At 39.3% G+C, this 24,713-nt stretch overlaps 1 protein-coding gene across 1 annotated transcript in view; it reads right to left on the bottom strand.

Moving 5' to 3' along the window:
* Positions 1 to 717: 717 nt before the first annotated feature.
* Positions 718 to 24,713, bottom strand: part of LOC126259300 (ER degradation-enhancing alpha-mannosidase-like protein 3) — a 268,347-nt gene continuing 244,351 nt past the window's right edge. Inside the window, exons 18-19 of the mRNA XM_049955967.1 lie at positions 15,387 to 15,520; positions 718 to 1,875 (exon numbers count right to left, since the gene is read on the bottom strand). Of these exons, the coding sequence (XP_049811924.1) occupies positions 1,330 to 1,875; positions 15,387 to 15,520 (680 nt within the window). The 3' untranslated portion in view covers positions 718 to 1,329. The remainder of the gene's footprint in view (positions 1,876 to 15,386; positions 15,521 to 24,713) is intronic.

Genomic DNA, 24,713 nt, shown 5'->3' with positions numbered 1-24,713 from the left:
TGGCTGACGGTCTAACATGGGTTTTCAAGCAGTGAGCACATCACTTTTAAGATCATCATAGCACTAGGTCAGTCATCAGAATAATGTGCATAAAAAGGCAAATGTCAACCATAGGGGTTATCTGACACTTCAAATGGCTCTAAGCAGGCCCCTAGACTTAGAACTACGTAAACCTAACTAACCTAAGGACATCACACACATCCATGCCTGAGGCAGGATTCGAACCTGTGACGGTTGCAGCAGCACGGTTCCAGACTGAAGCACCCAGAACCGCTCGGCCAAGTGGTTAGCATCTGACACTTCACCATCTACCAGTCACACTGGTAAAAACTCATAAACCACCATACATTATCCTCAAACCAAGTCTGATGATTCTGTCTTTTAAACAACTATGTGGTAATGTATCACTTGCTGAGATACTTGCAGCTAATGGCCAAGATTATTTTAAAACTACTACTCAAGTTTTTAGACAGAGTTGCCTGATGTCAAACTAGGTTAATGGCTGTGATGTTTCCTTTTGATTTGAATGTTTATCCACCAAATTCAGTTAATTAATTCTTAATATAACTTCAATTACTTCAATACATTGAATTCATGACAGGATGAATAATGAGAAGTACTTAAAACAATCCGTATTACATAAAAATATTTCATCAATCTTTATTTGCAAGATAAAATTTTTTTAGTGTATTGTTACACCATATGGTAAAACAGTTCCATATCTCCAGTTTCACACAATGCATCGAAATTTAGAATATGCACAATTATATACAAATACAATGTACAAATTAGAATAAAACATCTACAATAAATATGTTTTAGAACTGTTTTTAATTTCATAGAATATATAACGAGGTAAAACAGGCGTCATAATTTTATTTAAAAATATGTCTGTATTACAACAAAGAAATATCTTTGCATTTCCTTCATAAGTACAGTGCAGGTGAAGAATATACAATAACCAGCTTGAGCACATATAGGCCATACTATATTTCCCAATTTAAGTTAATGGTCGCATAAAAAAGACACACACACACTATAGAAAGTATATGGTGCACTTAAGTGAATTATAAAACATAATGACAACTAATGATGTCATTTTGAATAATCTGTAACACAGGAAAGTAAAATGAAAGACAACATAATTGTAACATATTACATTATTACATGTAACTTTGTGTTGCTTTCAGGCTCATGTCTCACTGTAACACAGCATGAACTGCAAAGAGTCACATTTATTTTCACTTGTATGATCACTTGAATATTGTTCATCTAACAAACGTCTTTTTATCTTAATAAATCAGAGACCATCTAAGGATCTGTCTACAATCACAGCTCATCAATGTGTTTTACAAATTTTCCTGTAGCCTGTTCATTTTGGTTGGATACAGTAGAATCAGGAATCTTACTTTCATGAGCACTTTCTTCTGTCCGTACAGGATCTTTATCACTATGGTGAGAAAGAGGAGATGTTGCAGATGAAGGGTCAGATGGAAGTTCTATATTATTAATCTCACCAGCTGCAGCTAAGCTTGCTATTTCAGCAAGCAACCAAGCTGCCTGAGCACGTGTGGATCCCGGTTCACGAGCCAGCAGTTTACGATATAAGTCCATGGTTGCTGCTGATGGCGGTGGTACACCTTGTTCTGCGCCAACCACTCGAGCCAACACAGCATTGCGCAACTGTGTCCACTGCATCTCGGAAGGACTAGGTGGGCTTGGATTTGGTGCTACATCTTCTGCCTGATCAGTTTCTGATTTTAAGTCCAAATCTGCCTCTTCTTTTTTCCGAGAGATCCTAATCACTTCTGCACCACCATTATTAGTATGAACGGTAGCACGGAAGTCAGATGATTCAGATTTGGTTATAGCTTCCTAAAAGCAAGAGAGAGCATTCTTATTAACTGCCATTTTTATTATTAGGGTAGTGAATATTAAACATGACAGAAACTACCTGCTGGTTTACCTTAAACATAATGACAAGACCAAGTAAAAAGAAGTATTTTTTTACCATCAGTCTTTTGATCACTTTGATGCTATCATCTTTTCCTAGCCTGTGCTAATCTTTTCGACCCCATGTAACTACTACAGCCAACATCTTCTATAATCTGTTTTGCACATTCCAGCCTTTGCTATTTATTTTAGCCGATTATTGTTCCTTCCAGTGTCAAGTTAATTATTTGTAGATACTGTAGTACATGTCACACTAGCCTGTCTCTTCTTCTAGAAACAGTCTTTTATAGAATTCTTTCCCCAACTGGTATTTTAAGATCAACTTCATTTGATACTTTACCTGTTCACTTAGTTTTTCAAATGGTTCCAATTTCTTCCTCTGCAAATTCCTGTACTGTCATACAATACAGTGTTCGAAATGTACACTTTCAGGGACTTCTTCTTCATGTCAATATCTGATATGAGCAAAAATTGAATGATCATATGATACCAGAAGAAAACTTTCGTAGCCTTTAGCAATCTTTCTTGCCTCAAGTCATCCTGTCTCATGCTCTCAATTTTGATGATACAACATTTTATTATTCTTCTTTCTACTATTCTTGAGCATAGTTTTTGCTTTACTCATGGTTAAGCCATATTCTGTGCTAAGTATACTGTCCGCTACTTTCAGCAAATCGTCTTGTCTCCCTTACATCTGGACAGACGGACTACATCATCTGTGAACCTTGGCAATGACATCAGTTCCTCTTGAACTTTTATTCCTTTTCTGAATCTTTCTTTCACTTCTTTTCATTGCTTTTATCATGTACAAGTTGAATGACAGTGGCGATAAGCTGCTACCATGCCTTATATTTTAACATTAACTTGTTTTTCTTGACCTTCCACTTTTATTATTCCTAACTGAATTTTGCCGATGTCACAGATTATTTACCTGGATCTGTAATTTTACCCTGAACCATTAGAACTGTGACCATCTTATCCCACTGCACATTGTCAAAGGCATATTTCAGGTACACAAATACTGGGAAGGTTTTCTGGCTTCTTTTTATTCTTCTTTACAATCTGCCTTCTGCAACTAAATGAAGAGAAAGAGTTGCTGCTCTGGTATCTTTTTTAACAAAATTGTTCTTCCTTCATTAAGTCTTCAATTTTTCTTTCTACTCTTGCGGGTATTATTCTGACCTGCAATATTAAGTGCAACCTGAGAGACCAATCGTCTGATAGTCTTCATGTTTAAGCACAGGCATCATCTTTGGTGAAAGAATGCTCTTTTTAAAATCCAATGGTAAGTCACCCTATACAGATTTTTGAAAATTGAATTAACTTCCAGTTCCTGCACTTCCTAAAAGTTCATCAACTCCTGTTGCCTTGTTTGAGCTTAGATTATACAATATTCACAATAATCACTTCCCTAAAGCACCTATTTCTTCCACATATCACTTTTCTCTGGCTCTTTTCTCACACTTTGGGGCAGTTTCTTTCCTTCATACAGGCATCTGATGGCCTCCTGCCATATGTACACACTTTCTTTGGCAGTTAAAATGGTTTTCCATCTGATCCTTGTAGGTTAACACCTTTCAGTTTACTTCTCTAAATCTATACTTATTTTTCTTGTACATTTTCTTCCTTAAATCATGATTTTCTCAACATCTTTAAATGTCTCCCTCATCCTTTATGATTTAGCCTGTTTGCTCTTCCTATTAATTTTACTTCTAAGCAATTTATACTGCTGTCTTTCTACCCCATTCATAAGATATACATGTTTCCTTTTTTGATCTATAAGCTCAAGTATTTCCTGAGTCATCAGTGGCTTCTTCACCTCTGCTTCTGATATACTTACACTGCGCTGACCTATCCCAATTAATTCTTTTGTATCCTACACACTAGGTGGAACAGTTACATGGCGAAAGTGCAAATTTTTCCATTTCAGACTGTTATTTATTTAAACTTTTACTTTGTTTCCCAACTTGTTTTGGTTTTTTAAGGATACAGGGTATTTATAAATGGTGGAAAAATCGGAATTTTTTTAATGACTTTATTAAATTCTATAGTCTTCCTGATTACATTGATATATACATTATAGGGTTTCAAATGAAAAATGACCCACATATATGAAATTTTAAAGTTACAGTCATGTATGCTGCCACGCCCCCTTTATTTCTGTTACAGAAACCAGTATTATTTCGGAAAGAACTGTGAACTTCCTGTTTCCAGCAATTATATGTATGACACGTTGTATATGTTGGTAACAATGCAGGTTTTTAGTATCCATAAATGATTATCTTTGCTAGTATCTACTTTTGTTCACTGCAGCAGTTTGTTCATGTGTTACTGAATGTTTGTTGCCCAAGTGCTACATATATTTGTGGGAGTACATATCCATTAGTGTGCAATAGATATGAACTATGCCACGCATCAAGAAATTCAATAAAAGGATATTCCGTGGTAACACAGGTGCCTGATGTTACCAACACTACTGATATGCCAGGTAATCAAGTTTTGTCATTTGACCTAACTGTGTGAAACTCAAAGATAGAGGCAAGTTATAAATTCAAAGGTTTGGTCTTAAAAATTTTTCAAATGTTCAGTCTTGCAAGTTTTCTGTCTTTAAATGCTGCTTTCACTTTCACAGTGGTTGCTGTGTGCAATAAATGCCAACTCATCTCTTGGTTTGGATTCCAAATTAAATTAAAGATCATGTTACAACTGGCTCGGCAAGTCAGTTCACAGATCATAGATGGCCACAACTTCCAATAAGATTACGTCTAGTGAACAACATAGTGTTCAGACGACACTTTTCATTGCTCGGGTCTTCAGTCTGAAGATTGGTTTACTGCAGCTCTCCATGCAACTCTATCCTTCGCAAATTTCTTCACCTCCGAATAAATACTGAAACATAATTAATTTCTCTGAATTATTATGTCAGCACATCTCCTGAGGTAGGTGGTCTATAAAAGCATAAGATTACTATGTTTGATCAATCTTTGGTGCTTATGTTGATCCAAAGTAGTTCACTCTCCGATCTGTGATACATTCACTATCTACTAATGCACTGGTTTTGGCAATAAATTCACCATAATCATTTATGTCTAACCCTCCGTGTGACATACATTCCAATCTGTACTTAAGATTCTGCTGCTACTCACATCTAGGTTTTCCTAGGCCATCACATCCAATCCTGGAACTGCTGATCTCTCAAAAAAAAAAAAAAAAAAAAAAAAAAAAGAACTTAGGAAAACACCTCCTGTCACTCAGTATTATCCTGATTTTGAATGTGTTAAATCATCTACTTTGACAAGGCTAAGACTTCCTAAGGTAAAGTCCTTAAATTAGGTCCTTTCTGTCTGACATTATGGACACCACACCAAGAATAGCTTTTCATTGTTCCCCTAAGTTCTATAATATCCTGGTCAGACCCAATGCTGCTCCTACACCAATTTCCTTACACGCCGGCTCCTACCTGTGTGACTGCCCCCACTGTAACACTTGTCCTATGCAACCTCTTACCACCACCTATACCAGCCCAGTAAATGGCAAAACATGTACTATCAAAGGGACAGCCACCTGTGAAATGACACATGTTGTGTACTGCCTGACACACAAACACTGCTCTGCCTTCTACACTGGTACAACTATTATTAAATTTCATCAGTTATTTATTTTCAGTAACTACTCCTTTTCTTTGCTCACTTTTAGTTTTCTATATATTTTATTTTCTGACTGTCTATCTTTCCCTGACCTCCACCTCTACAACATAACAATGCACTTGGCTTTCTGCCCTTGCTAACTCTTGCATGAGGTTTTGTCCGTAATCTTTGTCTTGGTTACTGCCCTAAAAAATTGGTTCAAATGGCTCTGAGCACTATGGGACTTAACATTTGAGGTCATCAGTCCCCTAGAACTTAGAACTACTTAAACCTAACTAACCTAAAGACATTACACACATCCATGCCTGAGGCAGGATTCGAACCTGCGACCGTAGGGGATGATAGCCATAACACCATGTCTGCTATCTGTTTTGCCTGGACCTCTTCAGATCAGCATGCTATCTCTTTATCTGTTGACATCTACCTATATAAAGCCATTCACACTAAAGAGCCGCTCTGATACAGTCTTGGTATCTGTGGATGGTGCATCTACAGTGGTGATCAACCTCTTGCCCACTATGCTGGAGGTCTAAGGCTTTCATAGGCAGGCATTACCTTCCAAATCTAGTCCACAAACAGATCTCCCATGCAGTATCCACACACAGTGTTAGTGAACTGCTTATAGATGTTGACTCTGATATTACTGGAATATCAGAGCACCACTTAAAGACTGTGATAATTTAGCGGCTTTCTTTATTGGGATACAGATCATCCACCTATTTTTCAGGGAGCTTTTTATGGAGTGGAGCAGTGGCCATGCATGTGAGAAACAGTATTCCATTTGAATATATTGACATTTCAAAATACTGCACTGAACAAATCACTGAATGCTGTGCAGGAGCAGTTGAACATGGCGAAACTAAACTTTTAATCATAATTATCTATAGGTTCCCTAACTCTGATTTCAAGAAATTTTTGTTCAAGCTAGAGTATTCTTGATTCATGTATAGAAAGTACTAAAAATTAGTTGTATGTGATGGTTTTATGAGTGACTGTGCACAGAAACGAATGTTGAAGATCTCCTAAATTCATATCATCTGATACAGGCTGATTCCAGGTTGTCTTATAACTCTCTTAGGAAACAGCTTTCAAAGACTGCTATCTGAAGTACACCTCTGTGATAGGACTTTCTCTGCAATATATCCTATGTCCCTGAAACCCTCCTGGCCTCAACCTTTGTTAGTCATTGTCCTCTCACATCCAGTCCCTTCTCTGTTCCCACTCCAGCACTACATAGCCCTCATTCCTCCATTGCAACCAGTCTTTTTACTTATCTTCTTTTCCCCTATACCCCCCACCCTCCCCACCTCTCTGCTGCCACCTGTCCAACCTCCCAACTGCCACCGCTATCCTACTATCCCTCCCCGTCCCCGTCCCAACCTCCTCCTTACCCCACCCAATAACCACTCCTATCATGCACTGGTGCTGCAGCTCGCAGTGTGGCCTCAATTGCCACAGAGTGCTGTTGTGTGTGTGTGTGTGTGTGTGTGTGTGTGTGTGTGTGTGTGTTGCGTTTGCATGAATGTGTATATGTGTGTTTGTCATCTAATTTTGATGAAGGCCTTACTGGCCGAAGGCTAATTTGTGGCCGTCTTTTTGTTGTGCCTATCTGCGACTCAGCATCTTTGCTATGTGGTGAGTAGCAACTTCCTTTTCACAATATTGCTGGATCCTGGGTTGCAGTGGCAGTACTTTGTGCAAAATGCTCTGCCAGCGACTGAGCGATGGCTCTGGGTGTCGTTTGGAGGCATCCCTGGTTCAGGACTGCAGCTATTGGTAAACGGCTGCTTTTACCGGAAATCCTCCGGATGGCTTCCCATACTTTTGTGAAACAAGTGGAACGGTTGATGGAGTCCAGAAACTCCTGCCATGACCTTTTCTTGCTCTCTTTAATGACATGGCGTGCCCTGGCTCTCGCGATACGAAAGGCGGTAAGATCGACCGCTGTTGGGCGGCATTTAAATCGGCGAAGAGCCGCACGCCTGTCCCGGATGGCTGAACGGCACTCTTCTGTCCACCAAGGCACAAGGCTCCGCTCAAGAGAGCCAGAAGACTGTGGTATGGACAGGTCAGCAGCATGATGGATCACAAGCGTGATGTGATCCACCCATTCCTGTACGCTGTTGTGGCGGTCAAAGACATCCAACCGAGTGAACAGTGGCCAGTTAGCCCTGCCAATCATCCACGATGGTGGCCGCTGCTCCAGCAATACACCATCCAGGAGATGAATGCGGATAGGGAAGTGATCGCTGGAATGAAGGTCGTCAATGACCTCCCAGTGAACAGAGTCGGTGAGGGTTGGAGAGCAGAAAGATAGGTCAATGGCTGAGAAAGACCCTGTAGCACTAGAGAAATGAGTCGGAGTACCTGTGTTGAGGATGCACAACACTTGAGATGTTAGGAGGCTCTCCAAAATGCGACCTCGAGCGCAAAGAGAAGTGGAGCCCCACAGGACATGATGGGCATTGGAGTCTCCCAGGAGGAGAAACGGGCGGGGGAGTTGGTCGATAAGATCTGTGAGAGCGTCTAAGGTCATTGCATCCAGAGGGGGTAAATAAAGGGAGCAAACGGTAAGCCTCCGACGGGAATAAATTTCAACTGCAACTGCTTGCAGGTCAGTATCCAGGGGGAGAGCAGAGGAGTGGTGGTCATTATTGACAAACACGGCGACTCCGCCTTTGGCCCTTTCTCCAGTCAGGTCATCTCGGCGATATAAAGTATAGCCCCTTAGTACAGGAGCATCAGATGGTTTGAAATGCGTTTCCTGTAAACACAAGCACAGGGGGCGTTGCCGTGCTAGGAGGTTCAGTTCCTCCACATGTGGCCGGAATCCATTCATGTTCCACTGTATAATGGGAGCCATCTATCAGGGTGGAAGTACCTTCATTCTCACTTTCTGTCGGGGAGGAGAGCCCACAACAGGTGGAGGCTCAGTTTTGGGGCGAGATGATTGCCCCAGTCTGACATCAACCTCCATCGCCTCAGAAGAGGAGTCGAGAGAGACGTCAGAGAGAATGACATCCACATCAGCAGACTGTATAACTTCAGTCTCCTTGAGTGGGCGAGTCTTCACCTTTGTCTTTGGCTTCGATTTTCTGGCCTGAGGTGGCATTGGAGCCAAAACCTCAGAAGCAGTAGGGGGTGTAGCAGCACTGGGCAGTGCACAAGACTGGACCCAGGAAGGGGCAGGAAGTTCCATGATGTCAGCTACCACAGCCTGGTCAGAAGGCCGGGGGAGGAGGGGGGGAGCAGCAGGCTTCACAGGAACGGCAGCAGTACACGTACATTGACAAACGCAGGTGCTAGTGCTGACAGTAGCAACCTCCATTTGTGTAGCGGCATCGGTTTTCAAGACTGGCTGTTTCAGAACGGAAGAAAAGGAAGCAGCGAGCGTGGGCGGCTGCATGGACTTGTAAATTTTCTTCGCCTCACCATACAGGATGCGTTTTGTAGTCTTAAGTTCCTGGATCTTCCGTTCCTCAAGGAAAACTCTGCATTCCCTACTCCACACAGGGTGATCCCCAGAGCAGTTGACACACTTGGGAGGAGAGGAGCAACCAACTCCCTCATGGGCAGCTTCACCACAATTCCCGCAAGTGGCTTCCCCTCTACAGCCGAGAGTAGTGTGTCCAAAGTGTTGGCATTTAAAACACCGCATGGGGTTGGGGTAATAAGGCCGTACACTGAGACGTAGGAAACCTGCCTTCACATGCTCTGGCAATTTGGTGCTGTTAAATGTAAGGATAAATGAGTCAGTCTGTATGAGAGTACCATCCACCCATTTCATAACGTGTTGCACATCGACAATTCCTTCCCGGGACCATTCAGCCTTCAGTTTGTCTTGGGGAATGTCAACGAGATCTCTGCAAGTCACAACACCCTTGCTATAGTTCAAGGTGTTGTGAAATTCAATCTCTATTGCAAACTCCCCAAGAAATTGTGCCTTCTGAAGGTTCTGGAGTTGCTGGAAGCTAGATGTTTCAACCAACAAGGTTCCATTTCGCTTGACAGATTTTAAGGTGCCAGCAATGCCTTCTAAGGCTTTCTGTATATAAAATGGTGAAACCTTATCAAAACTCCCCTCCTTTCTTTTAATTAGGAGAAACACATTCTGCGAAGCAGTTTGCATTCTGTTACTGGTAACTGAGTCAGGAGGACTGGCTACACGAGCCCTCTTGTTGGATGGGGTGTTAGAACCCACCAGTGGTCCACCCTTTCCGCTGGCAGGAGAAGAATAAAAGTTCGAGGGTTCCATCTCGGTCCCACGAGCAGCTAGGGAACTAGAAGTCCACCTAGACAGAGCCCCGCGTGCCTAGGTAAGCCTTATACAACTGAGGTGCAGCAGGTTCCCCAGAGGTTGCCCGCTAACGACTGTTCCACCTCAACAGCCATGCATCTCATCAGCGCGCAGCACACCTTGAGATTGAGGGGTTGTTTATAGAGGTTTATTCCATCCTCACTTTTGGGCGGTCAAGCCAAGATCCCCACTCCCTGAGACACACAACATTCCACCGCCGCGCCGCATGGTGGTCATTGAAGTATGCCCAGAGCTTACGGTGACAGAGGACTAGCGGCGCTTTCCAGTCCCCAGCTCAGGAACCCCGGGGTCGCCAAGCCCGTACCCAGCAAATGAAAGCTGAGCCCCTGGGGGCGTGGAATGTCAGATCCCTTAATTGGGCAGGTAGGTTAGAAAATTTAAAAAAAGGGAAATGGATAGGTTAAAGTTAGATATAGTGGGAATTAGTGAAGTTCGGTGGAAGGAGGAACGAGACTTTTGGTCAGGTGAATACAGGGTTATAAATAGAACTAAATAGAAACCTAGTCCCAACAGGGAATCATATAGCGCTCTTAGAAAAAAGTGTTCCGAGACTGTTACCTGAAATGCTCCTCCATGATACTGACAAGAGGGAGATTGACTTAATAATTAAATCACTAAAGACCAAGAACTCTCATGGATATGATGGGGTATCTAGCAGAATACTGAAGTATTGTTCTGTGTATGTTAGCCCAGTACTTAGCCATATCTGTAACTTTTCCTTTAGGAGTGGTTGGTTTCCTGACCGATTCAAGTACTCTGTAGTGAAGCCACTTTATAAAAAGGGAGACAGGGATAATGTTGACAACTTTAGATCTATTTCTATGCCGTCGGTGCTTGCTAAAGTTATCGAGAAGTTTGTATATACAGGGTTACTGGAGCATTTAAATACACATAATTTGCTGTCAAATGTACAGTTTGGTTTTAGAAATGGTTTAACAACTGAAAATGCTATATTCTCTTTTCTCTGTGAGGTTTTGGACAGATTAAATAAACGGTTGCGAACGCTAGGTGTTTTCTTTGATTTAACAAAGGCTTTTGACTGTGTTGACCACAAAATATTACTGCAGAAGTTGGACCATTATGGAGTATGGGGAGTAGCTTACAATTGGTTCACCTCTTACTTTAAGAACAGAAAGCAGAAGGAATTTTCTCTGCAATACTGAGAGTGGTAGTGATGTCCAGTCGCAATGGGGCACTGTTAAGTGGGGCATTATGATATGCCTTCTACTATTACATGTGATTCAAAAATATTTCTGTTTGCTGATGACACCAGCTTGGTAGTGAAGGATCTTGTGTGTAATACTGAAACAGTATCAAATAATGTAGTTCATGAAATAAGTTCGTGGCTTGTGGAAAACAATTTGATGCTAAATCACAGTAAGACTCAGTTTTGACGGTTTCTAACTCACAATTCAACAAGAACCGATATTTTGATCAGACAGAATGGGCATATTATAAGCGAGACGGAACAGTTCAAGTTCCTAGGCGTTCGGCTAGATAGTAAGCTGTTGTGGAAAGCCCACGTCCAGGATCTTGCTCAGAAACTAAATGCTGCTTTATTTACCATTAGAACAGTATCTGAAATAAGTGACAGTTCAACACGAAATGTAGTCTACTTCGCATATTTTCATACACTTATGTCGTATGGTATATTTTTGGGGTAATTCTTCTGATTCAAAAAGGGTATTTTTGGCTAAAAAATGAGCTGTTCGAGCTATATGTGGTGTAAGTTCGAGAACCTCTTGTCGACCCCTATTCAATAGTCTGGGAATTCTGACATTGCCCTCACAGTATATATTTTCTTTAATGTCGTTTGTTGTTAGCAATATTAGTCTATTCCAAAGAGTTAGCAGCTTTCATTCAGTTAATACTAGGCAGAAATCAAATCTGCATGTGGAATGCACTTCCTTGACTCCTTTGCAGAAAGGAGTGCAGTATTCTGCTGCATCCATTTTCAATAAACTACCACAAGAACTCAAAAATCTTAGCAGTAGCTCAAACTCTTTTAAGTCTAAACTGAAGAGTTTCCTCATGGCTCACTCCTCCTATTCTGTCGAGGAGCTCCTGGAAGAGCTAAAAAATTAAGCAAATTCCAGTGTTACATTGTTGATTTTCTTTATTTAAACTTAAGACTTATCACCTAATATGTTTTTTTTATATTTCATTATATCTGTTTCTACTATCATGTTATAATTTCATGTATTGACTCGTTCCATGACCATGGAGATTTCTCCTTAATTTGGTCCCACGGAACAATAAATAAATAAATAAATACAAAATCAAATAGGGGTAATGCAGGAGTAGGTTTAATAATGAATTAAAAAATAGGAGTGTGGGTAAGCTACTACAAACAGCATAGTGAATGCATTATTGTGGCCAAGATAGACATGAATCCCACACCTACTACAGTAGTACAAGTTTATATGCCAACTAGCTCTGCAGATGGTGAGAAATTGAAGAAATGTATGATGGGATAAAAGAAAATATTCAGGTAGTGGAGGGAGGTGAAAATTTAATAGTCATGGGTGACTGGAATTCAACAGTAGGAAAAGGAAGAGAAGGAAACGTAGTAGGTGAATATGGATTAGGGCTAAGAAATGAAAGAGGAAGCCGCCTGGTAGAATTTTGCACAGAGCATAAATTAATCATAGCTAACACTTGGTTCAAGAATCATGAAAGAAGGTTGTATACATGGAAAAACCCTGGAGATACTAGAAGGTTTCAGATAGATTATATAATGGTAAGACAGAGATTTAGGAACCAGGTTTTAAATTGTAAGACATTTCCAGGGGCAGATGTGGACTCTGACCACAATCTATTGGTTATGAACTGTAGATTAAAACTGAAGAAACTGCAAAAAGGTGGGAATTTAAGGAGATGGGACCTGGATAAACTGACTAAACCAGTGGTTGTACAGAGTTTCAGGGAGAGCATAAGGGAACAATTGACAGGAATGGGGGAAAGAAATACAGTAGAAGAAGAATTGGTAGCTTTGAGGGATGAAATAGTGAAGGCGGCAGAGGATCAAGTAGGTAAAAAGACGAGGGCTAGTAGAAATCCTTGGGTAACAGAAGAGATATTGAATTTAATTGATGAAAGGAGAAAATACAAAAATGCAGAAAATGAAGCAGGCAAAAAGGAATACAAACGTCTCAAAAATGAGATCGGCAGGAAGTGCAAAATGGCTAAGCAGGGATGGCTAGAGGACAAATGTAAGGATGTAGAGGCTTATCCCATGAGGGGTACGGTAGATACTGCCTACAGGAAAATTAAAGAGACCTTTGGAGAAAAGAGAACCACTTGCATGAATATCAAGAACTCAGATGGAAACCCAGTTCTAAGCAAAGAAGGGAAAGCAGAAAGGTGGAAGGAGTATATAGAGGATCTATACAGGGGCGATATTCTTGAGGACAATATTATGGAAATGGAAGAGGATGTAGATGAAGATGAAATGGGAGATATGATACTGCGTGAAGAGTTTGACATAGCACTGAAAGACCTAAGTTGAAACAAGGCCCCGGGCGTAGACAACATTGTATTAGAACTACTGACAGCCTTGGGAGAGCCAGTCCTGACAAAACTCTACCATCTGGTGAGAAGATGTACGAGACAGGCGAAATTCCCTCAGACTTTAAGAAGAATATAATAATTCCAATCCCAAAGAAAGCAGGTGTTGTCAGATGTGAAAATTACCGAACTATCAGTTTAATAAGTCACAGTTGCTAAATACTAATGCGAATTCTTTACAGATGAATGGAAAAACTGGTAGATGTCGACCTCGGGGAAGATCAGTTTGGATTCCGTAGAAATGTTGGAACACGTGAGGCAATACTGACCCTATGACTTATTTTAGAAGAAAGCTTAAGGAAAAGGCAAACCTACATTTCTAGCATTTGTAGACTTAGAGAAAGCTTTTGATAGTGTTGACTGGAATACTCTCTTTCAAATTCTGAAGATGGCAGGGGTAAAATACAGGTAGCGAAAGGCTATTTACAATTTGTACAGAAACCAGATGGCAGTTATAAGAGTCGAGGGGCACGAAAGGGAAGCAGTGGTTGGGAAGGGAGTGAGACAGGGATTTAGCCTCTCCCCGATGCTATTCAATTTGTATATTAAGCAAGCAGTAAAGGAAACAAAAGAAAAGTTTGGAGTAGGCATTAAAATCCATGGAGAAGAAATAAAAACTTTGAGGTTCGCCGATGACATTGTAATTCTGTCAGAAACAGCAAAGGAATTGCAAGAGCAGTTGAACGGAATGGGCAGTGTCTTGAAAGAAGGGTATAAGAGGAATATCAACAAAAGCAAAACGAGGATAATGGAATGTAGTCAAATTAAGTCGGGTGATGCTGAGGGAATTGGATTAGGAAATGAGACACTTAAAGTAGTAATGGAGTTTTGCTATTTGGGGAGCAAAATAACGGATGATAGTCGAAGTAGGGAGGATATAAAATGTAGACTGGCAATGGCAAGGAAAGCGATTCTGAAGAAGAGAAATTTGTTAACATCGAGTATTGATTTAAGTGTCAGGAAGTAGTTTCTGAGAGTATTTGTATGGAGTGTAGCCATGTATGGAAATGAAATATGGACGATAAACAGTTTAGACAAGAAGAGAATAGAAGCTTTCGAAATGTGGTGCTACAGAAGAATGCTGAAGATTAGATGGGTAGCTCACATAACTAATGAGGAGGTATTGAATAGAATTGGGGAGAAGAGGAGTTTGTGGCACAACTTGACTAGAAGAAGGGATTGGTTGGTCAGACATGTTCTGAGGCATCAAGGGATCACCAATTTAGTACTGGAGGGCAGCATGGAGGGTAAAAATCATATAGGGAGACCAAGAGATGAATACACTAAGCAGATTCAGAAGGATATAGGCTGCAGTAGGTACTGGGAGATGAAGAAGCTTGCACAGGATAGAGTAGCATTGGGAGCTTCATCAAACCAGTCTCAGCACTGAAGACCACAACAACAACAACAACAACAACAACAATCACAAGAATTTAAAAATCTTAGCAGTAATCCACGCACTTTCAAATCAAGACTGAAGTTTCCTCGTGAGTCACTCCTTCTATTCTGTCAAGGAGTTCCTTGAAAAATTAATCTGATTCTGGTGTTATACTGTTGACTGCATTTACATAAACATATGGCTTGTCTTTTTTTGGGTTCATAAAGATTTTATTTTATCTATCATTAATTTTATGTTGTAATTTCATGTACTGACACATTCCACACCCTTGGAGATTTGCTCCTCAATTTGGTCTTATGGAACTTGATGTGTGTGTAAAAAAAAAAAAAAACAACAACATTGGAAATAAACCAGTTTTCATTGCAAAAATTACAAATGGGTGAAGGTATACCATTCACGTGAACTTTTCCATATTAATAGGTCTTTCTCCTATAGTAATATCTGAGTTAATAAGAAGATAACAGTTTGTGAACAACAGGGAAAAGTACTTCAGATAAATTACCTCTTGAAGCTTCTCTTGTTCTTCTAGATACTCATGTACGGACTCCTTTAATTTTCGAAGTGTGGCTTCCACAGTATCTTTATTCTTGTAGAAATTGTCCTGACCCTCTTTCCTGGGCTGATCTGTCTTCTTGCCTGTCAAATCAGGTGGGTGTTGCACATGACAAAAAAAGTTCATAGCACATTTTTGTTTTAGCTGTTAGTATGTACTCAATGAAACTACTGACTTATCAAATATAGGAAAGAAGGCATCCAAAACCTGAACATTTAATGCAACTGCTGATAAATCACAAAGCTGAAATATACTGTCAATCACTATTAGTAAACACAAATGTTTCACACAACAAAAGACGTAGCTTAGATGTAAATGCTTTTGACAGTGGAGAGAAATCTTGAGATATACAGCAAGCCTGTTGTCAGAATTTTGTACACATGATACAGAAAAAGTTAACCATAACTAATTTATGGTTACAGCAGTCACTGTGAATACATCGTCAACACAATCAGAGTAGATAATAACATGAACTGATATTCTACATTGCTTCTTCATATGCTTATGACTACATGGTAAACACAAAATAAATTATAGTGTTAAGTGATGCAATACATAATTAACAATATTTGGTAAATGAGGTTTACTTGTTATGATGTCCCAGAAATTCAGAGACAGAGTACGAGCAGCGGTCCAACAAGAATTGTTTAATTTTGGTACACATTTTAAGTAAGAAGGCATGTGGTTATGTAACATAGCCCCACTATGATACACTCCTCTTTTGCATAAGTTTATACTTCCTATGTTTATCTGTAGGTTCAGCTTCTGCTTAGTTTCATAAGTGTGTGGATCATAGTTATGTTTGGAGAGGTTGTGTGATATAATCGGACTTTTAAAAAGAGATCTACAGCAATGCCCATTTGTAAAAATTAGTATGTATACAGTGGCAGTACAATCAGACTTTTAGAAAAAGGATATACAGGAATCCCTACATTTGGTTTTCTTTAACACTCTGGTATGTTTTTCTTAAAATTGTGGAAGTCCCCCTAACAATTATTCTGTACATGGTATGTTGTCACCACCAATGAACAGCTTGTATTCCGAGTGAGACTCCTAACAGCATATCAAAGTGTATTCAGTGTTTTATTTAGAGTCTTAAGGTATGTCTCCCACTTCAATACCTTCTGAATATGTATGCCTAAAAGTTTTACAATACCGTGGTCACAGTTGCCTAAGACGCATGTGTGAGAGTTGTGTTTGCACGTGTATATGTGTGTGATTGCCGTCTAATTCTGACAAAGGCCTTACTGGCCAAAAGCTGTTATTTGTGATACTCTTTATGTTGTACCTATCTGCGATTCAGCATCTCCACTATATGGTGAATAGCAACTTTCCTTTTCACAGTATTGTTACATTCCATCCTGGATTTTCCATTGTTTGATTTTTACCTAAAAGTTTTGTATGACTGACATTTGAGACATTAGTTTCTTCAATAGTGAAAACAGGGATAGAGCCTATTGATCTTGAACCACATTGCTAGGCTATGCATAACCAATGCTGCAGTTTCCTGCAGGTTTTCCTCACTGTGTAATTTAATTTGAGTATTCGCATCACCTGCAAAGACAGAACTGCAGTTCCATTATGTATTTTATCAGACATACAGTAGAAATAAGACAGGTCCAAAACAGACCCTTGTGGGATTCCATACTTGATTTTTCACTCATTACTGCAAAAACTGGAATGTTTGTCTTTCACTGTCTTTTTATTTTATTTGTGTATTCTGTTGGTGATTATTGACGTGTGATTGGATCCACCCTTCAGACTTGCCTCTAATTCCACAACTACTTAACTTGCGCAAGAGAATGTCATAATCAACAACAATAAAGGCTTTGCTAAGGTAATTAATATTCCAGATACATGTTTCTTATCATCCACTGCTTATAGTATTTCATTAAAAAAGGAAAAAAAAAAAATTGCTGCAATGCTCGAGTTTCTAGCTCTGAACTCATGTTGTGAGACATTTATGATTTCTTTATCTAAGAAGGCTGTTAAATCCTCTAAGGAATGTTTTTTTTTTCTATAATTTTGCTAAAACCTGAAAAAATTGAAAGTGACCTATAATTTGCAATTTCACATTTTGCACCCTTCTTATGCAGAGGTGTTACTTTTGCAGTTTTTAAACTATTTGGAAATACATCACACTCTAGCTTTAATGATGGCATCTGGTATCTCATCAGCACACAGTGAATATTTATTAGGCAATCTTTTAATAATTTTGGACAATTCCTCAGGTGTTGCTGGATACATGAATAACGTATCTACATGAATTTTTGATCGTTCCTGGAATTACCCATTATTTTGTCATTTTATAATTTTTTTGCTTTTGAAAGAACCTGTCTTAGTATTCATGTATATCTTTTGCAATAGATAATAAAATCAGACATAGTACTTTGCTAGGAGTACTCATTTTTTGAAGAGAGTTAAATGTTGCTTCCTTCAGAAAAGCTATTAAAAAAAAATCCTCTTTGAATTTATTGGATTTTGAGAAATCAATATTCAAGACACAACATATATTATTAATTTTTCTTGGGAGAGCAGATTTCTTCCACAACTTCCTCCATGTGAGTATAAAATATACATAGACAATAGTTTCCCAAATACATTAGTGCGCTGCAATCCAAATGATAATACCACTATTATACTTACAATTTTTATCTTCAATAATGGTCAGCTTTTATTATTTTGGACTCTTGTAATGGATGTAATCAAGGTAAAATAATGATTACTATAAATGGATCATACTATTTCAGCTAGACACACTACCATTTTAAAAACAATTCTTTGCAGTTGTCCTGCAGTAGGTACAATGATATCCTGACATATTATTTCCACAGTGCTGATTACCATTAGTCATTTGATTTTCTTTGGTCCCAAAGTTTGACAGTTAATTCTGTCATTCCTGTAGGGCACTTAACAGTGTACTTATTGGTGTCTTAACAAATAATTTAGAGGTACAATTTTTGTACAGAGTTATCAGACTTCCTGCTACTGAAGCACAACAAACCACACTAAAAACAATGTGTTTCGGAGAGCTCCTTAATGCATGTATCATTGGAAGTGCATATTTTCACAATACACAAGTATAGGTATGACATCCACCAAATAAAGCATGTTAGCTTCTGAAACACTGAAATGAAGACGGTGGCTGTTCAATTTGTTGCTGTCAGACAATCACACTGAGCACTGAACACATGGTCTAGTTAGCCAACCACAGCAAAGAATCACAACATAATACCACAATTTTCTTTGTGAGAACACACAAATGCCACGAAAAACTATCAGAGTCTAGCATGAATAAAACAAGAATGGTTAATGTCCCAAACTATTTACTAACAGGCAAAGCCATGGTTTCACGTGCCTTCAATGGTGAGGAATGTGAAGGCACTGGTTTCCCTGAAAAGCACAGACTGTAATTGCTAGCCATGCCTGCAGCACTCTACTATTACACCAGAGTTCCTACTTCTGTTGGCTGGGTAAAATTTACTGGCACCAATGAAAAAATAATGTCACATTTCTTTCAGATGATATGCTCGATGGAACATGTATTCACATAGACAACTCATGAAATGTTGGACTTTCTGTCATATTGTGTCATAGCATATCTGATATTTTGCCACATTTTTTACGTATTTGGTGTATGAATGGAACAACCAGCCAGGTCTATGAAATTAACAATATGGTACACTCTCAGATGCTGTTAACCTTCAGCATCTAGTGTGTGGCGTAGGACTTCCAACAGTTGCTAATGATTCCCGCTCCAGCAGAAACTTTTCTTTGATTATTCTTGTCAAGACTTTCTCAGACCGAAAGTATAGGGGCTCAAGGACGACTTTTACCTACCCTCAATGAATTCCACAACACATTCACTGTCTAACTATCTGACGGCCTCTGCCACATTCCTTTTCCCAAATTTTGCCTTCTCTAGTTCAATGATGACTCCTCTTGCTTTCAACTATTGTGAATTGTTACTCACCCACTTGACAGACACTTTACTACAGAAGGAAGACCAGTCAACGTACATGCAAACATGCCAAAATTTGTGACAAGTCTCATCTTCAGATAACATGTGGAGATCCACACAGCAAGGGCATCAGACATTTTTCAGACCATCTTTTATGAATTACCAAACCAAGTATCAATCCATGCACTACCCTTGAATGTGGAATGAATGTCGACAATGCAATAACCCGTCTGCTCCTTGTGCCAACGGCTACAGATGAGTCTCTCACCACAACTAGATTTTTTTGCTTTCGTATTTGCTGTCTTCACCAAACCACAACGAAACAGTTAACTTCCAACATAATCCAGGTCTCGGACTAAGCTGCACATCAGCGTGTTACCACCAGATTTTATGCTTTCACATTTGTTGGTTTCACTAACTCACAACCAAAGTGTTGCCTTCCAACGTAACCAAGACCTCAGGCTATGCTGCAGATCAGTCTCTCACCACAATTAGATTTGTTGCTATCACATTTGTTGGCCTCAGCAACTCACAACCAAATTGTTACCTCGCAACCTAACCTAGGCCTTAGGCTAAGCTACAGATTGATCAGTCAGTCACAACCACATTTTTCTGGTTTCACATTTGTTTGCTTCGCAACACGCAACCAATCTGTTACTTTCCAACCTGCTCCAGTCCTCAGGCTGAGCTAAGGATCAGTATGTCATCAAAAGCATGCTTTTTGTGGTAATTCAAGCTGTGCTCTTGTGACCCAGCCTAACTACACCCTTTGGGAGGAGGGGGGGGGGGAGGGAGAGGATGGGAGGGAGGTGTAGTCAAAAACATCCTAACTACACTCCTGAGACTCACAAACTATTCAGGAAACAACAACCAAATATTTGTGACAATGAAGAATCCAAATGTCAATGCTTTACTATCAGCAATTTAAGCCATTCTATTGCATCCAAGCCTGAACATACTCTTATAAATCACGACATATTCAGGAAAAACAGCCAAATACTTCTCAGAACCATGAACATAAATGTTACTGCTTCAAGCTTTCCTGGCAGATGTGTTGTAAATAGTCTTCATGGGTTTGCAGTCAGATCACGTTGTTCAAATTCCACAATATTTCCTCGGAGCAACTGTCCGACATCTTCAGGTGGTTCAACCTTGCTGGTGGCTAGGTACCTAGCCACCAGAAAGACTGAACCACCTGAAGATGTCAGACAGTTGCTCTGAGGAAATATTGTGGAATTAGCACAACGTGATGCGGTGGCAAACCCGTGAAGACTATTTATGTCACTGCTTCACTTGCAGCAATTTAAACAGTGTTCTTACATCCCAACACAATCATGTCCACAGAAAAATAAGCCCATGTTTGTGACAGTCAAAACTATGTGTGAAGGCATAGCTCTTCTTATTCCTATACTGTATGTATATTAATTAGTGTGTGCACACAATGAAAAAGTCATAATTTATTCACTGGCTAGATCATGTGATAGGCTAACAGCAGCAAACTGCAGATGACATCTTTATTAGTGTTTTGGAAGCTAAGGTGCCATTATTTAGAGAATTTGTATTCCAAAAGTATGCATTTTCAATGATACAGCACATTAATGAGCTCCCAAAAATGCGATGGTTTGTTGTGCAACAGCGGCAGTAAGCCCAATAATGGTATATAAAAATTGTATCAATTTAGAAGATAAAAATGATTAACATATTTTTCAAAAATTAATTGATTTGTCATAAAACATACCTTCTCTCTCACATTCCTACACTAAATCCTTCTCAATGATACACAATGTAAAATTGATAATTCAATATTAGTATAAAAGTAGTGAAAAAATTACTAAAACAGCAGAACAGAAGTTGTGGCTGGCTGATCTCTCAAACTGGATGAGCCAGTCAACATGAATACACATTAAAATTTCCTGTTTAATATTTTAGGTATAAGGTCAGGTACAACACAGAAAAAAGTCATACTAGATTCATCTCAAGATTGCTTAAAAAAGAAAGCAGATCAACCAATAATCCTTTTGACATGATGGAAAAGACACTCTATTAAAATATGATGTACTGTCACCTGTGCACCTCAACCACCACCAACTAGTTAGTCCTCCTGTTTGAGAAGGAAGCCCTTTGTATATTTCAGAGTCATATCAAGAATGGTTGTGTGGAGCAGCACCAAGATCTTACAGTTGGTTTTATCAAACAATAATATTAAAGGATGCTGAATGACAGGACAAAGAGTCACATTGTGCAGCCTAAATGCCTTCTTGGTTGCAGAATCCACCACTTCATTTCCACAGAATGCCATGAAATTTAGTACCTAGGACAATGACACTTCCTTTCCTGGAGAAGGGCATCCTGGGTATTCTGAACCATTTATCTGCTGGATACAAGTGCTGGTCTGTACTCAGAGCAATCAGCAAATTACAAAAGACGAGGATTTTCAGCCCTCGATCACCTCTCACTTGTGTAAAGTTTAAAATTTACTAAAGTCACTGGGAACTTGCATCCTGAGGACAAATTTGAGGAAAATGGCAGAGCAGTGAACGTTTCTCCCATTTGGACCCATCAATCTAACTACTTTAAAATTTTGGTGTTTATTTACAATATTAAGAATTTTTATCTTAACAATGTATTCTAGAGTAAATTATGGATGGTTATGATCTGTCAAGTTTAAAATCATCCTGGGTCTCATCGACAACCACAATCTGTTATCTGCCGCACCTGTATGCGTAATAGATTCCTAATAGCTCCAAAGTTACCCAGATGTGAACAGTTACATGAAAAGAGAATTATGCTGATGATGATTAAGGTTTGTATGCTTCTTTAGCCTCACAGAGATTTTTCTGTGTACATAATGAAGGTTCTCCTGACTATGTATAAAAGTTGTTAATGGGGCTTATCCTATACACCCCCCTTTAGTGAATAAGATGCTATCATGGTTTAGTGAATCTAGTATTTTTTAATATGATGGTCATGCTTATTCACAAATCATGCAACCATTATCTAAATGCGACCAAACAATGCCATGTAAAATTGGAGCAAGCATGATCTATCTTCTTTCAGTTCTCTCAATTCACATAGGTCATGACATTTAACACTTTATAAAGAGTCTGACTTTCAGTCCCCCTGGCTGAAGCAAGCCACTGATCAAATACAAGCTCCAGCAGCTTCATGAAATCCTTAAAACTTACAACTTTATCTCTTGGTCTCAACTCAAGTAAATTAAAAAGGAGCAATCAAGGTTTTTTTAAAAAAAAACACACATATAAAGTTTTGTGAGGGTAGAAATTGAACACTTTTTCTCCTTCTCTTTCTTTGAGCATCTTAAGTGTCACTGTAGCTGAGAGATGATGTAAGACTGGAAGTGGAACAAAAATGGAGAATTCAATCACAAATAATGAGTAGTTCACAGGGCTCTTCAATGACAATCTTTATAAGTAATGGGAAACAATGTAAAATTTGGAACATTTCTCAGAGAAATTCTGTTACTAGGAGGGAACTTCTCAGATAGCATGTGCCTGACTCTACCTTTAAAAAAGCTTTCTGCTTGAAAGGACCACAAGAAAATGGGAAGTTAACCAGAAAATCCTCTTTCTTGTAATTTGCAGATGATACTGTGTCTCCAGATAGTATCACTTGGCAATTGTGAAGTAACGAGCAAAATGTGGCACCCTGAAAAATATTCTAAGTTCGAGTTGGCATGGCTGCACGGGCCGCTTGGAAAGCCGGGGCTAGTCAGCAACTGCGTGGTGCTGAACATTAGCCGGAGCAAGATGGGTAGCCCCAGTGTGTGGCTGGGAATTCCATGTTGACGCTGTGTTGAGGACTGTGCTTTGCGTCGATGAAGGAGATTTGTATGCCAAGAGTGCCAAAGATGGCGGACTTTGTGAAACCGTAATGGCAGACATTTCACAGTTCAAGTAGAACTTAATAACAGCCAGAGGAATAATGATACCATTATTTGCACGACAATTCTGATGGTGTAATCAGATTTTCAATATCTTTATTAGTTTAAAGTTTAGTATCTGACTGCAAATTATACAAGTAACACCCAGCAGCGAATTTCCAAAATCTAAACAGTTTATCTGATTTTGTTGATTGGCATGTCTTTAGAAAGCTATTAGTGTAAACCTAAATTGGTATGAATTACAGGCATGTAACCTGAATAGTACATGGGTTATTGGAGGTCAAAGTGGCCAATTACTTTTGATCGCATCACACCACAAGTACTCCACAGTTACATGAAAAAATGGCAGCAGCATGCTTATAAATATATATTTATATGTCTATGTCTTTGCTTATATCCGATCTATACTATTCATGAAGAAATTGGTCAAATATTTACAGTGCTTTAGAAAGCACAGAGGCATTAAGCTACTGTCCTACTTTTGCTTCTGTTCCTTTGATATATGTTTATTTAATTTGTTTATGTATTTAATAGTGTTAGAGTATGTTTATGGTCCAGCCGTAGGAATATGTAAATCCAGTATTTTGTATGGGTTTCAATATATTTGCGAGTGTGTGTTGGCTTGGAGACATGGCGGGAGCACTTGTTACTACAGTAGGCGACTACCGAAGTCAATGAAGAGACGGTATGGAAGTGGGGGAGGAGCATCGGGTCGCACAGGACAGGAGGTGGTGCTGGACGGGAAGGCACGATGGACGATTGCAGGAAATACTTGGAGAGTGTTGAGCAGTTTGCGCATGGTCGTGGGAGATAGAAATATTTCGCAGTATCGACTTGTGCACTTGTGAGATTTCCGTCGTTCTGCAGTGAAGACTTAGTATGCGTTTGGAAGTGAATATCTCTTACCTGAAGTAGGAATCTATTGTTTTCCTGTTATTCAACTTATATTTTATTTAATTGTTGGATCATTGACACCAATAAGTATTTTACAGTAATAAATGGCATTCTTAAAGGTAATTCTGCTATCATACTAATCATTTAAAGTCATTAAAATAGTACCTGCAGATTTTATTTAATTGCTATCTTTAATTTACAAATTTCTATGTTACGAGGGCAGTTCAATAAGTAATGCAACACATTTTTTTTCTCGGCCAATTTTGGTTGAAAAAACCGGAAATTTCTTGTGGAATATTTTCAAACATTCCCGCTTCGTCTCGTATAGTTTCATTGACTTCCGACAGGTGGCAGCGCTGTACGGAGCTGTTAAAATGGCGTCTGTAACGGATGTGCGTTGCAAACAACGGGCAGTGATCGAGTTTCTTTTGGCGGAAAACCAGGACATCTCAGATATTCATAGGCGCTTGCAGAATGTCTACGGTGATCTGGCAGTGGACAAAAGCACGGTGAGTTGTTG

This window comes from Schistocerca nitens, chromosome 5, assembly GCF_023898315.1.
Source record: "Schistocerca nitens isolate TAMUIC-IGC-003100 chromosome 5, iqSchNite1.1, whole genome shotgun sequence".
Classification (NCBI taxonomy): Eukaryota; Metazoa; Arthropoda; class Insecta; order Orthoptera; family Acrididae; genus Schistocerca; species Schistocerca nitens.
Note: the sequence above shows the minus strand (reverse complement) of the source record. Positions and strands in the feature narration are given on the sequence as shown.